Below are 15,544 nucleotides of genomic sequence, written 5' to 3'. Positions count from 1 at the left end.
CCCAGCTCTGTCACTTGCATGCTGTATGCCTTGGGCAAAATGACTTCTCTGTGCCTCAGTTACCTGATCTGTAAAATGGGGTCTAAATCCTACTCCTTCCTACTTAGACTGTGCGCCCCATATGGGTCAGGGACTCTATCCGACCTCATTATATTGTATCTACTCCAGCCCTTAGAACAGTGCTAGACAGATAGTAAGCACTTAACAAGTACCAATAACAAGTAGCAGAAGAATTCTGCCTGCACTATTTTATGCCAGCAAAAGTTCTCACAGAATTCTGAATCAACCCAGGGTGTGCGGGTGCCTGGTCAGAAACAGTAGCAGGAGATTTATCACCCTGAGGGAAGAAGGTCACATGCTGGTGTTACCAGTGTAAGCTATGGGCATGCTTCGCCAGATATCTCTGACATCCTATTTACCCAAAGCTCACCTTGCCTTTGATCTTCTGAAATTACTGAATTCAATTAAGCAGGCCCATAGCTCTCTCCCTTTGCTCTCCTCTCTTCATCCCAGAAGCAAAAGATGCCCAAAATGGACCTTCCTAGGCTTTAGGAATAAAAGGAGGACAGAGAGGATGCAAGGGTTGTTGAAGGCCTGAACCTAGAAAGGAGCTTAGGTTCCCAGTAAGTTTACAGATTTTATTTAGTATTTCATTAAAATCCTAATCAGTCGTATTTACTGTAGGCAGAACACTGTAATAAACACTTGAGAGAATGGAGTAGAGTTAATAGACATTCCAGAGTCCTCAAGGAACTTACAACCTAACTGGGGAGACTGACTAAAATGAATTATGGATAAGAAGGAAGGAAAGTCTTTGGCAGCTTCATTTCTTTAGTTTCTTTTGTTTCTAGTGTGGTCAGTGGGTTTCTGTTTGTTTTATTTGGCTGAATCATTTACAGTTGGGGAAACTGCTCTTAGCTTTCACCTATTGGGAATATATTCTCCAAAAATGTGAAATGTTCAGTAGTGCCAGTGTTAGGGAGTATAGCAATTCTATGTTCTGTGTTTTAGAAAATTGTGAATCTTAATATACTTTCCAGCACCATTTTTCTTTTTGATCCTCTGGATTATTTTTACATTTCTCTTAATCCCAAATGCTTTTTTTAACAATTATTTTACTTTATGCCCCCAGGCCTTCAAACAAACTAGAAATATGGGATGATCTGAAGATAATAAGTAAGTTTACATGGGTATGTTTGTGGAATGTGTTTTTCCTAAAACATTCTTATTTACAATATGAAGTTCTTTTCCTTTTTAACACCAGATCATGTGATTAATTCTTTTTACAAACCTGTTCTAGACCATTTATATTCATAGTGCATGTGTATTTGGCAGTCTATAGTTGATTTTCATTGGCATGGAGAAGAGTTTTGGACATCTTCAGAAAATGCTAAGGCTATAGAGGAACCAAAGAAGTATATACAGTTGCTAGAATATCGCATATGCCTGTCTATTCTGAAACTCTCAAATTGCAAGTTACAGAATGGGTAAATATGTTAACCTGAATTCTATATCCGAGATGTAATTAACTAATTTTTCTCCCATAATTGTTGCTCAGGGACCTTTGTATTTATTCATTTTAATTAGCTTACTGCATATAAAGCACTCACCTGGGCTATTTTTATTACCAGATTTTTTAAGGAGACTGCTTTCTTGATAACAGCAACTAGCCCTTAAAATAGGCAAGTAACACCTTGTGCCACAGTGAATTTCCAGGAGGAAATATGGACTGGGAAAACCTCTGGTAAATTTTTATATGTAAAGCAATGTGATGTAGGCATAGGAATTCCCTGAAGACTTGTTAGTGAAACTGTAAAATTTTTTTTCCTTTTGCAAATATCACCATGCAACCTGCTTCCTGTTCCCTGTTAAGGTTTCACAAGAAGTATTGTAGCTGTGTATAGTACTTGTATGCTTGTGGTCCTTTTGCGAGTCCAGTTAAATATTATTGGAGGATACATCTACCTGGATAATGCAGCAGTTGGCAAGAATGGCACCGTAAGTTCATTGGAATAAATATGCATGTTTCCCTTCCCCCCCCCCGCCCTCCATTTACCCTGTTTGGTATATGTTCTTATATTAGTCCTGTGAAGTAGGTAACTTTACATTTCAGAGATTATAGAGTGGTTTCAGATGTAGGCTTTTATCTTCTTGTACAAAAAGTCTAAAGTAGTTGCTTTATAGCCGTCTCTTTTCTAAGGTTTAAGGCAGGGAAGGAAGAGATTTTTATGGGGTTTTCTGTGGACCCTCCAGATGTAAGCTTCTTAATAATGTTGGTATTTGTTAAGCGCTTACTATGTGCAGAGAACTGTTCTAAGTGCTGGGGTGGATACAGGGTAATCAGGTAGATTATCATGTGAGGCTCATAGTTAATCCCCATTTTACAGATGAAGTAACTGAGGCACAGAGAAGTTAAGTGACTTGCCCACAGTCACACAGCTGACAAGTGGCAGAGCTGGGAGTCGAACCCATGACCTATAACTCCGAAGCCCTGGCTCTTTCCACTGAGCCACGCTGCTTCTTGTAGGCAGGGATCACGTCCACCAGCTGTTGTACTTTCCCAAGTGCTTAAGTACTTAATAATAATGTTGGTATTTGTTAAGCGCTTACTATGTGCCGAGCACTGTTCTAAGCGCTGGGGTGGACATAGGGGAATCAGGTTGTCCCACGTGGGGCTCACAGTCTTAATCCCCATTTTACAGATGAGGGAACTGAGGCGCAGAGAAGTGAAGTGACTTGCCCACAGTCACACAACCGACAAGTGGCAGAGCTGGGATTCGAACTCATGAGCCCTGACTCCAAAGCCCGTGCTCTTTCCACTGAGCCACGCTGCTTCTCCAATAATAATGTTGGTATTTAAGTGCTTACTATGTGCCGAGCACTGTTCTAAGCACTGGGGTAGACACAAGGGAATCAGGATGTCCCACGTGGGGCTCACAGTCTTAATCCCCATTTTACAGATGAGGTAACTGAGGCACAGAGAAGTTAAGTGACTTGCCCACAGTCACACAGCTGACAAGTGGCGGAGCCGGGATTCGAACTCATGACCTCTGACTCCAAAGCCCGTGCTCTTTCCACTGAGCCACGCTGCTTACTACATTCCAGGCAGGCACTGTTCTAAACACTGGGGTAGATACAAAGTAATCAAGTTGGACACAATCCATGTCCTACATGGGGGTCACGGACTTAATCCTCATTTTATAGATGAGGTAACTGAAGCCCAGAGAAGTTAACTGATTTATCCAAGGTCACACAGCAGACAAGGGGTGGAGCTGGGATTAGAACCCAGATCCTTTTGGCTCCCAGGCCCGTGCTCTATCCACTAGGCCATGCTGCTTCGACAACTTCTTTGGGCCTCAGTTTCCTCATTTGTAAAATGGGGATTGAATACAATTCTCCTTCCTAATTAGATCGTGAGCCCATGTAGACCAGGGATTGTATCTGACCTGATTGTTCATTCATTCAATAGTATTTGTTGAGCGCTTACTGTGTGCAGAGCACTGTACTAAGCTCTTGGAATGTACAATTCAGCAACAGATAGAGACAATCCCTGCCCATTGATGGGCTTACAGTCTAATTGGGGGAGAGAGACAAAAACAAGACAACTTAATCGCAATAAATAGAATCAAGGGGATGTACAACTCATTAACAAAATAAATAGGATAATAAAAATATATACAAATGAGCACAGTGCTGAGGGGAGGGGAAGGGAGAGGGAGAGGAGGGAAAGGGGGGAAAGGGGTCTTAGCTGAGGGGAGGTGAAGGGGGGCACAGAGGGAGCAGTGGGAAAAGGGGAAGCTCAGTCTGGAAAGGCCTCTTGGAAGAGGTGAGCTCTCAGTAGGGATTTGAAGAGGGGAAGAGAGTTAAGTACAGTGCTGTGCGCACAGTAAGTGCTCAATAAATTGAGCACTTTATTGATTGACTGAATGTAGAACAATTCCTGTAAAAAAAGGACTGTAAGCCTCTTATGGGCAGGGAGCATGTCTACCAACTCTGTTGTATTGTACTCTCCCAAGTGTTTAGTACAGTGTGCTACACACAGTAAATGCTTATTAAATAACATTGATTGGCATTTATTATTGAAAACTTAAGTATCTTAACTTGATTTTTGATTTTGTGTGTTTGTGTGGATATGTGTGCAGATGCTTCTAGCACCTCCTGATGTTCAGCAGCAATATTTGTCAAGTATCCATCACCTTCTAGGAGACGGTAAGGAGCTTATTTGTGAGTTGTCTCTTTAGCTGACTTGCTTACGGCAATGTTAATAAGCAGCCGGTGTCTATAAATTGTTGTTTTTCCCTCTATTGATAGGTCTGACCGAGTTAATAACTGTTGTTAAACAAGCAGTGCAGAAAATTTTGGGAAGGTAAAAATTGTTTTATGAATTTGTAGTTGTATTTGTCTCTTCCCAGTGTTGATTCTGAAAGCACTAGTAGGTGACCCAAGTTGAGTGATTTTACACATAATCATTTGGGTCATTTCTCAATAAAGTAATAGTCTCTGGCTTGGGGGGGTGTGGAGTATACCTTGAAGTGGTCATTTAAACTCTGTATTGACGGAGAAGACTACAGCTTTGGGTTTTTTGATAATGGCAATACCTATAATCACTGTGGGATTTTTGCAGAATCCCCACAATTTTCCAGCCCACCACCGGACCCAGCAAGAAGGGGTGATAGAAGCAAAGTCTTGAATTTGTTGCTAGGGACTCATGATTAGGAACCCTTTTAAAGAGCTTCATTTCTCAGTTAACACTTCCCAGTTCAGCTAAAAGAAACTGGACGTTCAGGCAGCATATTGGAAAAAGGCAAGGAAGGTAAATGTCTGGTGCTCTGCCACTACAATTTGTCCCAATTTCTTTATCTCCATTTTCAGTGTTTCCCTTAAACACTCTATGTCCCTCTTGGATTTGGAGCAGAAAGTAAAAGAAATCAGAAAGATAACAGAGGAACAGAAGCCTCCATCGTGGGTGGATACTACTGGACCCAGATCTCTGCTGTGTCATTATATGATGCCAGATGAAGAAACCCCACTGGCGACTCAGGTACTTATTTTATGGACCTTTAGTCTGCTTGTTTTGAGTTTGAGTCCGGCACATAAGCGGGGTTTGTGGTAGTACAGTGCTTAACACACAGTAATTGCTCAATAAGTACTACTGATTATTTCTCTGTTCTTTAAAAGAAGGCATATATTATCTGGGAGCCAGTGACAGTCTAGAATCCTGTTTGGGGACAGCAACTTTTCTTTGAAATGGGTCCATTTTATACAGTAAAGAAGGAAGCATTCTAAATTTAATTTAACAAAGTAGAATTAGGCAATGGTCTGTGCATTTGGACATTAATGGACTTGTGTCAGAAAAAGTTCTGACTCAGTTTGCATTGAGTAATCGACTGCACTGTCGAAGTCTTAATAGCACTCTTGGGGGTTTTTTAGGCATGTGGACTTACAGCAGGAGATGTTACTACTATTAAACTGCTGAATGAAACAAGAGACATGTTGGAAAGGTATGGTTACATTATAATTTGTTTGTTTTAGTCATGTTTTCTTTTTTCTCTCCATATGTGTCTGTCCTCTCTCCCCCTGACTTTCCTTCTTCTCTTCCCACTCTTCCTCCCTGTTTTATGTTGGGAGCCCCTTGTGGGTCAGGAGTCATGTCTGAAACTATTCACAGAATCTTTTCATCATGCACTTTTAAATAGTATTCCAGTGGTTAATAATAATTGTGATATTTGTGAATTGTTAATTGTGATATTTCTTAAACACTTGCGTGTGCTAAGCACTGGGGTAAATACAGTACAACTCTATCAGGCCCAGGTCTTGTCCCACATGGGGCTCACAGTCTTAGACGGAGCAAGAGCAGGTCCCATTTTAAAGGTGAGGAAATTAACCCTCATTTTAAAGGTGAGGAAATTGAAGCACAAAGAAATTAAGTAACTTGGATTAGTAACAATAATAATGATAATACATTAAGTGCAAGGTAACAGAGAAGACAAGTGGCAGAGCCGGAATTAGAACCCAGTTCTCCTGGTTCTGAGCTTTTTCCACAAGGTCAATATTTCCCATAATGCTTCTCATTAATAATCCTTACGTTTTCCTACCTCTTAGAATGTGAGCCCCATGAGAGACCAGAGCTATTTTTGATGTGATTATTTTGTATATACCCTAGAATGTTTTCTCTGTTTTTCCATTCCTTTCATTATTTTTTTTTCTGGACCATTCCCATTTTCTCCATATTCCTCTTAAAATATGAATACAAAGCCCAATATCAATATTCATTTTCTGTTGGTCAGATTTACCTGAAATTGATTCTCTCAGACCAAAGATCTTCTACCCAGAATAGTAGTTTATGTAGTATTAACAGTTATGCTATTCTTTGTCAAACAATAATTTCATGAATTGGAAGATTTTCCCCTAGGGAAGCAATAGACTTTTAAAATAAAAGCACTGAATAATACATTATATGAAAGGTTAGTTGAATAAACAAGTCTGTGCTCTTCGTTTTGCAGCTTGGAATGGATTCATTTCCTTCATGTTTTATTAAAAGCAACACATTGACTATTATTCATTTTATGCCAAGTTCTAGCCAGTCACCTCAGTTTAAGAACTGTAGTGTTAGAAAATTAGAACTAATTCTAGAAATAATTAGAGATGTTGATGATGGCTACCTTTTGACCAGAAGGGAGACATACTTAGTATTTTCCTTTCCTGATGTGAGCTCTGACAGTTTTTAATGTTTTTTGTTTTTTTAATCATTTCTAGTCCAGATTTCAGTACAGTCTTGAACACTTGCTTAAACAGAGGTTTCAGTCGACTTCTAGATAATATGGCTGAGTTCTTTAGACCTACTGAACAGGACCTGCAACGGAAAGATTCCATGAACAGGCAAGTCACTTTTAAAAACAGTGCTGTCTTCCTGTCTCGAAGGATATATTAATCAGACTATAACATTCAGGAGACCATAAAGAAGTTGTGAGCAGCTTCTGCATATTAACATCACCCCCAGAAACATTTCTAGTGCTCATGTCTCTTCCTGTTAACAGCTCCTTCACTTTTTTTTCTCTTCCTGTTTCTTCCTAAGTGAAACAGCTGACACCTCAGAGGTGGTAACCCTGCCTTTGAAAAAGCAAGAGAGTTTTAAGTAATGTCTTCTTCTGTGGAAGTGCATTTTATTGCACAGTAAACTCAGTGTTGGGATGTGCAAGCACACACATTTAGCATATAGAGAGAGAGAGAGAGATGTCACCAATTCAGGTCTTGTCACATGAGTTTGATTCCTCCCATCAATGTTTTATCAAACTCTCCTTAAACTTATTCGGACTGATTCTGATACTTTTTTTGGCATTTCTAAGCGCTTACTATGTGCCAGGCACTATAATAAGCTGGGGTGGATGCAAGATAAACAGGCTGGACACGGTCCATGTCCCATGTGTCTCTGCTTAGGTTTGGTTCTACTTTGTCAAATAACCTGTCTGTGTCTGTGGTTGGTTTTCGTTGGCCGATTCAGGTTATTATCTGAAGGTTTGTCTTGTCATCTGCTGAGGAAGCCTCTGTGAATTGTGCCAGGTGCCCGATGAGAAATTTTAGAGAATAAATCAATCAATGGTATTTATTGAGTGCTTACTGTGTGTAGAGTACTGTACTATAGACATGGGAAAGTACAGTATAATAAAGTTGGTAGACGAGATCCCTGCCCACAAGGAGCTTACAGTCTCTGGGTGACTGACATTGAAATAAGTTACAGATAGAGGAGGTTGGTTCACTGATGATGTTTTTAGTGGGTTTCGTTATTTATTAGCTAAGGATGGGGTTTCCAGCTAGAGTATTTTTGAAGCCCTTATTTTATGCCAAGCATTGTTCTAAGTACTCAAGTAGATGCCAACATAGCAGCTCTTACTATACTCCACTCACCAGCATAGACAAAAACTGAACCTAATCATCTGCATACCATGCCTCGTCTCTAACTCACCAACTCTGTTCTACCACTTTCCCATCACATCCTTCTAACCTAATCCCTCCCACTTTCCTTGCCCCTCCATTGTGGTGCTCATCCCCAACTCCACCTACCCCTGGCCATGTCACCTTATCTATACTCCTTTCCATCCATGGATGCAAAAGTACAGACCCTCAATTCCACCTTCTCCACCCACTTTAAATCCTTTGCCCCCCCCACAGTCCTTCCTTGGTCCCGCATCTCCATCCCACAGTCCTGGATCATCTCCACTGCCTGCTTCCTCTGCTTCTGAACCTGTCCAGCTGAGCACAGTTGGTGGAAATCCAGGCTGACTTCTCCCATACACTTTCATGCTTTAGCTCAGCTATGTTTTCTTCATGCCAACTTTACTCTTCCTCCCTCGTTAACTCACCCACACTCTCACACCCCTTGCAGCTCTTCCAAATCTTCAGCCCCCTTCTAAAGCCCAATTCCTCCCACCCTCAATTTCCATCCTAACTCCTGATTACCGTGTCAGCATTTATTTTTTTTTTTGCTAAAACCGAAGACACCGGGCATGAACTTCCCCAGATCTCCTTAACATCCCACAACACTCTACTCCTGCTTCTTCGTCTGTCCTCTTGGGAGAGTCCCCTTCCTGCTCTTTAAATCCACTCTCTCTACCTGCTTCTCTGATCCTACCCCCTCTTACCTCCTAAAATCATTTGATTCTCCTCTTCTCCCCTTCCTCAGTGCCATCTTTAATCTCTCACTCTCTGATGGCTTTTCCCCTCTGCCTTCAAACATGAGCAAGTCTCACCCATTTAAAAAGCCTTCTCTTGATCCCCACAGATCCTTCCAGCTGTAACCCCATCTCCCTGCTTCCAGTCCTACTCAGACTCCTAGGATTAATCATATACAACCACTGCCTCAACTTTCTCTCCACCAACTAACTCTCTTTTCAACCCTCTGTATTCTAGTATTTGACACCTTCACTCCTTCAAGACTTCTCTCTCCAAAGACATCTATAACTTCCTTATATCTAGGGGCAGCATGGCTAGTGGAAAGAGCACTTTCCATTAGACTGGGTTCTAATACTGATTCTGCCACTTGTCTCTTTTGTGACCTTGGGCAGGTCACTCAACTTTTCTGTGCCAGTTTCCTATCTGTAAAATGGGGATTCAATGCCTCTTCTCCCTCCTACTAGGACAGTGAGCCCCAAGAGGGACAGCGGCTATGTCTGACCTGATTAACTTGTATCTACCCCACTATTTAGAACAGTGCTTAACATATTGTAAACACTTAAAAAATACCATAATCATTAATAATAATGTGAAGTACTAAATATTATTGAATGATTTTGTGTATTGTGGAGTCAGTGATTTCTGAAGGATCTTGAGCATCAGGAAGAGAGGAAGAGTGAGGGGTAACCTCTTCAGTGTAGTAATAATTGTTTTTGTTAAGTGCTTACTCCATGGCAGGTGCTGGGGTAGATAGAAGATAATCAGGTTGGACACCGTTCCTGTCCCACATGGGGATCATATTCTTAGTAGGAGGAAGAGCAGGTATTGAATCCCCATTTTATAAATGAAACTGAGGCACAGAGAAGTGAAGTGACTTACGCAGGGTCGCAGCAGACAAGTGGCAGAGCCAGAATTAGAACCCACGTCCTATGACTCCCAGGCCCATTCTCTTCCCACTTGGCCATACTGCTTCCTTTCATCCTCATTTCAGCACCAAAAAAAAGATCATTTGCAGACCTTAGCTTAGAGAAGAGGGCTTGAAGGTTGGCCTATTTTCTGTAATCTAATGGGATATTTGAATTATTGAGGTTGATGTGATTCAAGTCTCCTGAATTCATATCGATAAAGCTTTACTATTATTTACTAGGGTGGGTGCCCCCCTCAAGAGGTGAATATTTGAGTAATGTATGTTTTGAAAATACTTTTTATTCTTCTCAAATCATGACCCAACTGACTCATGTTTATTTTTTGTTGGCTTCTGCAGTCTCTCCAGTGTCAGCCTTCCTCTAGCCAAGATCATTCCAATAATAAATGGACAGGTCCATGCAGTGTGTAGTGAAACACCTAGTCACTTTGTTCAGGTAAGAAGCCCTGTTTATTTGCTCTCGTCAAAATTTGCAATCTTTTTATATGTTTTTGGTTGTTTCCAGGTGGGATATCTGATAACTCTCCCCTTTTAAAAATGAATTGGAATATCTCTCTGTGGTAGAGTTGGCAGATTTCAGTTTTTCAAATATGGGTACTAGCTGCTGTCTGGCATCACCTTCCTTCCTTCCACTGCCGTGTAGAGTCGGGGGTTGTGTTACTCTAATCTGCATCCTCTCCTGATGGACCTTTCTGCAAAATTGGACTGAGGCAAAGAAATAGAAGATAATCTCATATTTTGAGGAGCATCTGGCATCCCTGTTCTCTACAGCAGGTGGTCTGCTCTTACTTGTTTTGGCTCTCAAGGATTGAATCTGTGCCCTGATCTTGATTTCCTTAATGGAAAGTGAGAATTAGAAATTCTTTAAATGATACCCGACCTACTCCTCTGTTCATTCTAGTGGAAGAAAAAAAGCTATCACTTGTTTTCTCCCACTGACACAGGTACACAGAAAGGAGAGAGGTTGCCTCAAGGGTGCTATTGAAAAATAATGTATAACCCTCCACCTGACATCACTGTAGACAACACCCCATCATCCATGCCTCTCAAGCCTTGGCGTTGTCCTAGACTCATCTCTCTCATTCAACCCGCATATTCAGCCTGTCTCCAAATCCTGTCGGTTCTACCTTCACAGCATCACTAAAATCTGCTCTTTCTTCTCCATCCAAACTGCTGCCTTGTTAATCCAACACATATACTAGCTTGCCTTAATTACTGCAACAGCATCCAAGCTGACCTCCCTGCCTCCTGTCTCTCCCCACTTAAGTTCATACTTCACGCTGATGTCCGGACTGTTTTTCTACAAAACCATTCAGTCCATGTTTCCTACTTCTCAACAACCTTTCATGGTGCCCATCTACCTCTGCATCAAGCAGAAACTCCTTTCCATTGGCTTTAAAGCACTCAGTCACCTTACCTCTTCGCACCATACCTCACTGATTCTCTATTTTAACCTACCTCATACACTTTGCTCCTCTAATTCCAGCCTACTCACTGAACCTCGGTCTTGTCTAGCGCACTGCCGACCCCTTGCTCTTGTCCTATCTCTGACCTAGAACCCTGTCCCCATTCATATCTGACAGACGATCACTCTCCCCACTTTCAAAGCCATATTAAAAGTACATCTGCTCCAAGAGACCTTCCCTGACTAAGCTCTTGTTTCTTCTTCTCCCACTCCCTCCTGCATCACGCTCGCAGTTGGATTTACACCCTTTACTCACCCCACCCTCAACCCTACATCACTTCTTATTGTATCCATAATTTATTTATATGAATGTCTGTATTGCTCTCTAGACTGTTAGTTTCTTTTGGGCAGAGGGAACATGTCTGACCACTCTGTTGAGTTGTACCCTTCCAAGTTCTTACTACAGGACTCTCTGTATGGTGATTGTTTATGCCAATCCCACTTTCTCCTGGGCATATCCTAGCTGCCCTGGCACCTCTGAATAGATACAAACATGGCATCTTGCAGTTCTTTAATGGTCTTACTGTCATGCTGGGCATTTAGCAAAGCTGCTGTTGTATCATAGGGGACTATGTGATTTTGTGCCTTAAGTGAAGTTAACCAAAAGTTTTCAGACTAGTGATAAAAAATGGTCAAAAAAATGAGAAAGCCAGCAGAGTAATACTGCTTTTTATTGAGATTGAGGCAGTTCATTCATTCAGTTGTATTTATTGAACACTTACTTTGTGCAGAGCACAGTACTAAGCACTTGGAAAGTACAATTCAGCAATACAGACAATCCCTGCCCACAATGGGCTTACAGTTTAGCTATAAAAGAAATCTGTTCTCAATAACCAGGTTTTTCCAGGATTCCCATCAATCATCCATTAACTTCAACCCTAATTGTTAAGAGTGCAAAAAGAAAAGTTGCCCTGAAGGCTTTGAACGGATGCCCCTCTTCATCATTGTTACAACAGACAACAACATGGGGGCAGGGAGTTTCACAGTGTGACCGTATTCTCTACTGGGGAAATTAAAGATGAGAGCACTAATGTGCCGAAAATAATGGAAATGAGAAAAGTTGAGGTAGTAATGTTTATTTAAGTTTTACCTTGGACAGAGAACACTACTAAATGTTGGGAAAGAATATGCAAATGGGAAATGAACACGGTCTCTGCCTCAGGGGACTCACAATCTAAAAATACAGGAGGGGAGACTGATGACAGACACGTAAGGAGAGCAGAACATAAGACAACAAAAAGACAGGGGCAAGTACGTAAAATAAAAACAGAGCTCAGTAGGGTACTGTGGTTAAAGGAGCAGAATTTCAGGCTCCTCGTGGCTGAGCCCACAGTCATGGCAGCCACCGCTGCAGCAGCAACCACCACAATCTCCATGAGGTTTGGTGGAGACGGTGCCAGGCTGCGGCTGCTTTTCTCTGCCTTGCAAGGGTGATGCAGGACAGGTCGAGACAGAGGCTCCTTGGCGACGTGGAGAAAAGCCGAAGTGCTTTCCTGGGGGGGCGCAATGTGGTGGTCTGGGAGAGGAGGCTGCCGAGGGCCTTGGATGCCACGGCGGAATGGCGGCAGGGTTCCCAGTTGTTTTGTTCAGTGGTCTGATGGAGATGCTAAAGAGCGAGCTGCCTGAGGGGCAAGTTGTCTGTGGTTTGGGTTGCACGGGGCATGTCGGGCGAGAGCAGGGGCCTTGGGAGCCATATTGAGAAGGTGACAGGTTCCTGGAAGATTTGCTCAGCCGTCTGGTAGAAAGAGACCCGGGGAGCACACAGCAGCAGATTTCACACACTCATTTAATGACCAAATTGACTGCCCCCAAACTCCTCTTTCCAGTGATTTCTAAAAACCATCAATCAATCATCAGTCATATGTATTGAGCACTTACTGTGTACAGAGTACTGTACTAAGCGCTTGGGAGAATACAGTATAATGGAGTTGGTAAATGTGTTCCCTACCCACAACAAGCTTACAGTCTAGAGAGGGAGACGGACATTAGTATAAATAAGTAAATTACAGCGATGTATATAAGCAATGTGGGGCTGAGGGAGGGGTGAATATGAAGTTCTCAAAGTATACAGACTTGATAGACATGTTCCTTGACCTTGAGGAGCTAAGTCTAGAAGGGGAGACAGACCTTAAAATAAATTATGTATGTAAGTGCTTTAGGGTTGAGGGTGGGATGAATATCAAGTGCTTAAAGCGTACAGATCTAAGTGCCTAGGTGACAGAGGAGGGAATAGGAGAGATGAGGGCTTAGTTGGAGAAGGTCACTTGTAGGATGTGGTTCTACTAAGGCCTTGAAGGTGAGGAGAGTTTGTAGTCTGTCGGATATAGAGGGGAGAGAGTTTCAGGCCAGGGAGGATGTGGAAAGGGGTCAGCCGCGAGGTAGATGAGATTGGGGCACAGTGAGCAAGCTGGCGCCAGAGAAAGAAGGGTGTCAGCTGGAATGTAGGAGATCAGTGAAGTTAGGTAGGAAGGGGTGAGCTGATTGAGAGCTATAAAGTGGATGGTGTGGAATTTCCATTTGATGAAACAGCACTATGCCATGCTCTTTTCACCACAATTCCAGGAAAGCCAGTAACATTTTCGCTTTTATTTTGCTCTTAGCCGCCTTCTATTGCTTATCTTGGTTTCAGCAAATTGTAACATTGCATTGTCATCTCTGCCAGGATCTGCTGATGATGGAACAAGTGAAAGATTTTGCTGCTAATGTGTATGAAGCCTTCAGCACTCCACAGCAACTGGAGAAATAATGCTCCTCAAGGTAGCTACAGTGAAGCCCACTTGAGTGGAATAAGCAAAATACACCGCATATGGATCGGGTATTTCTAGTGCACATTTTGTTACTGAATTCTTAGTGAAAAATTCATTGTTGGACAAAATGTTCATTTAATAATCGAATAAGCTTATTTGGGTCAGGAAAAGTAGAGACAACAGTGTTGTGGGGAGGCGTGCCTGTGTCTCAGGCACTGGGTGCAAAATAAAATTTGTATCTTTTGACCATTGATATTATTAATAGTTTCTGCATACTATGTTTACTAGTTTATTAGGCAACTAATTCATTTTTCATAATACATTGAAAGATGGACTACACTGACATCAATACCAAAAAAATTTTGTTAAATTATTTGGGTTTGGGGATGTGGTGAACTTCAGAAAATGTGCATAGTCATAAAGCCCTAATGGCTTGTCAGAAGCTGGGGGTTGGAGGTGAGGCTTTTGTCCTCTCTCACTTCCCTTCAAAGAGTAAACTCTCAGTCTTCTTTAAATGAACAGAGATTTGTCTCCTGTATAAGAGCTTGATTAATTTTGGCCATTGCCTGAGACATGTCTAAATAAAATGTTAGGGTGGTTTTTCATCAGGCCGTACAAAATCTTGTATTGATTTAGAGTAAAAATTGTGTTGACGCTGTTCACTAACGGCTATTATTACTTCACGGTTGTGGTGCACATTTGTTTGTAAATATCCTTCATTTTCTTTGTATTGATTTTGATCCCAATGACTGTATTGCAATAAAGTATTTTAATGTAAAATGTGGACTCTGAGTTGAACCTCCCTGATTTTTAGTCTGCTTATACCATTAGGCTAGTAAGACCATTCTTTTTTTTGTATTTCAGCCGTAATTTACCTTCATTTGATCCCGCATTCTGATCAGTCGCTTCTGTCTGTTTATTTGGGAGGGATGGGAGAAAGGTAGCAGAGCCACATTGTACTGGAACAGTCTGCCTATAACACTAAGGTAACTGCAGTGGAAATAAACAAGCCACTAAACAATTGATCAAACAGACTTATTAAAGAATGTGGTCATTTTACTGCATGACACAGATTGAGATTTCTATAACCGCCTGCTTTTATAGAGAGTCAGATGGGAGAGCCAGGCTAGTCCTAAGGCAAACTAGAACAAACTCTATGATAGGAAAGCTTTCCCCAGATTGGGAGGACACTCGGGCCAGGAGAAGACCGACCGATTCGTAACAAAACTTGAAAGATGGCCCCCTGAGCTGTACTGTGTCAAGGATACAGACTTAGTGTTGGAGGGGAACTGAAGGATAACTTGGCATTTAGAAAGCTGAGGCTCCATCTAGAGAAAGCCCTCTGGCCCAGCCTCAAACTTGCAGTCAGAGTGTTTGGACTGTGACTATTGAAAGGGCCCTGTGAGAGGCACCACTAGCCCAGCCTGAGACATCAGCACATTGACCTGGTTGATGGAGAGAGTGAATCTGAGGCTTCCCCACCTCGCCGAGGGCCAAGGTGCCCTCACACCTGGATGCAGCATCCACAGCAAGCTGGGGCGGGACCGGCCGGGGCCACCACAGCCCAACTAGCAACTTGCCACTGGCAAGAAAGCTTTACCCAAATTCAGCCTGTCTCTGTGCCACAGATGGTTGTAAAAGCAGAACTGTGGCAGAAAGGCTTATTTCTAATCCCCCCTTTCATCAGATTGAAAAACAAGGAGGGATAGTCACAGCTATTTAGGAACCGGCACATCT

At 42.1% G+C, this 15,544-nt stretch overlaps 1 protein-coding gene across 1 annotated transcript in view; it reads left to right on the top strand.

Moving 5' to 3' along the window:
* Positions 1–14,593, top strand: part of PEX3 (peroxisomal biogenesis factor 3) — a 28,393-nt gene extending 13,800 nt beyond the window's left edge. Inside the window, exons 4-12 of the mRNA XM_029053571.1 lie at positions 1,133–1,176; positions 1,874–1,998; positions 4,143–4,209; positions 4,312–4,366; positions 4,873–5,041; positions 5,431–5,501; positions 6,757–6,879; positions 9,935–10,031; positions 13,723–14,593. Of these exons, the coding sequence (XP_028909404.1) occupies positions 1,133–1,176; positions 1,874–1,998; positions 4,143–4,209; positions 4,312–4,366; positions 4,873–5,041; positions 5,431–5,501; positions 6,757–6,879; positions 9,935–10,031; positions 13,723–13,806 (835 nt within the window). The 3' untranslated portion in view covers positions 13,807–14,593. The remainder of the gene's footprint in view (positions 1–1,132; positions 1,177–1,873; positions 1,999–4,142; positions 4,210–4,311; positions 4,367–4,872; positions 5,042–5,430; positions 5,502–6,756; positions 6,880–9,934; positions 10,032–13,722) is intronic.
* Positions 14,594–15,544: the final 951 nt, after the last annotated feature.

This window comes from Ornithorhynchus anatinus, chromosome 2 (assembly GCF_004115215.2).
Source record: "Ornithorhynchus anatinus isolate Pmale09 chromosome 2, mOrnAna1.pri.v4, whole genome shotgun sequence".
NCBI lineage: Eukaryota > Metazoa > Chordata > Mammalia > Monotremata > Ornithorhynchidae > Ornithorhynchus > Ornithorhynchus anatinus.
Note: the sequence above shows the minus strand (reverse complement) of the source record. Positions and strands in the feature narration are given on the sequence as shown.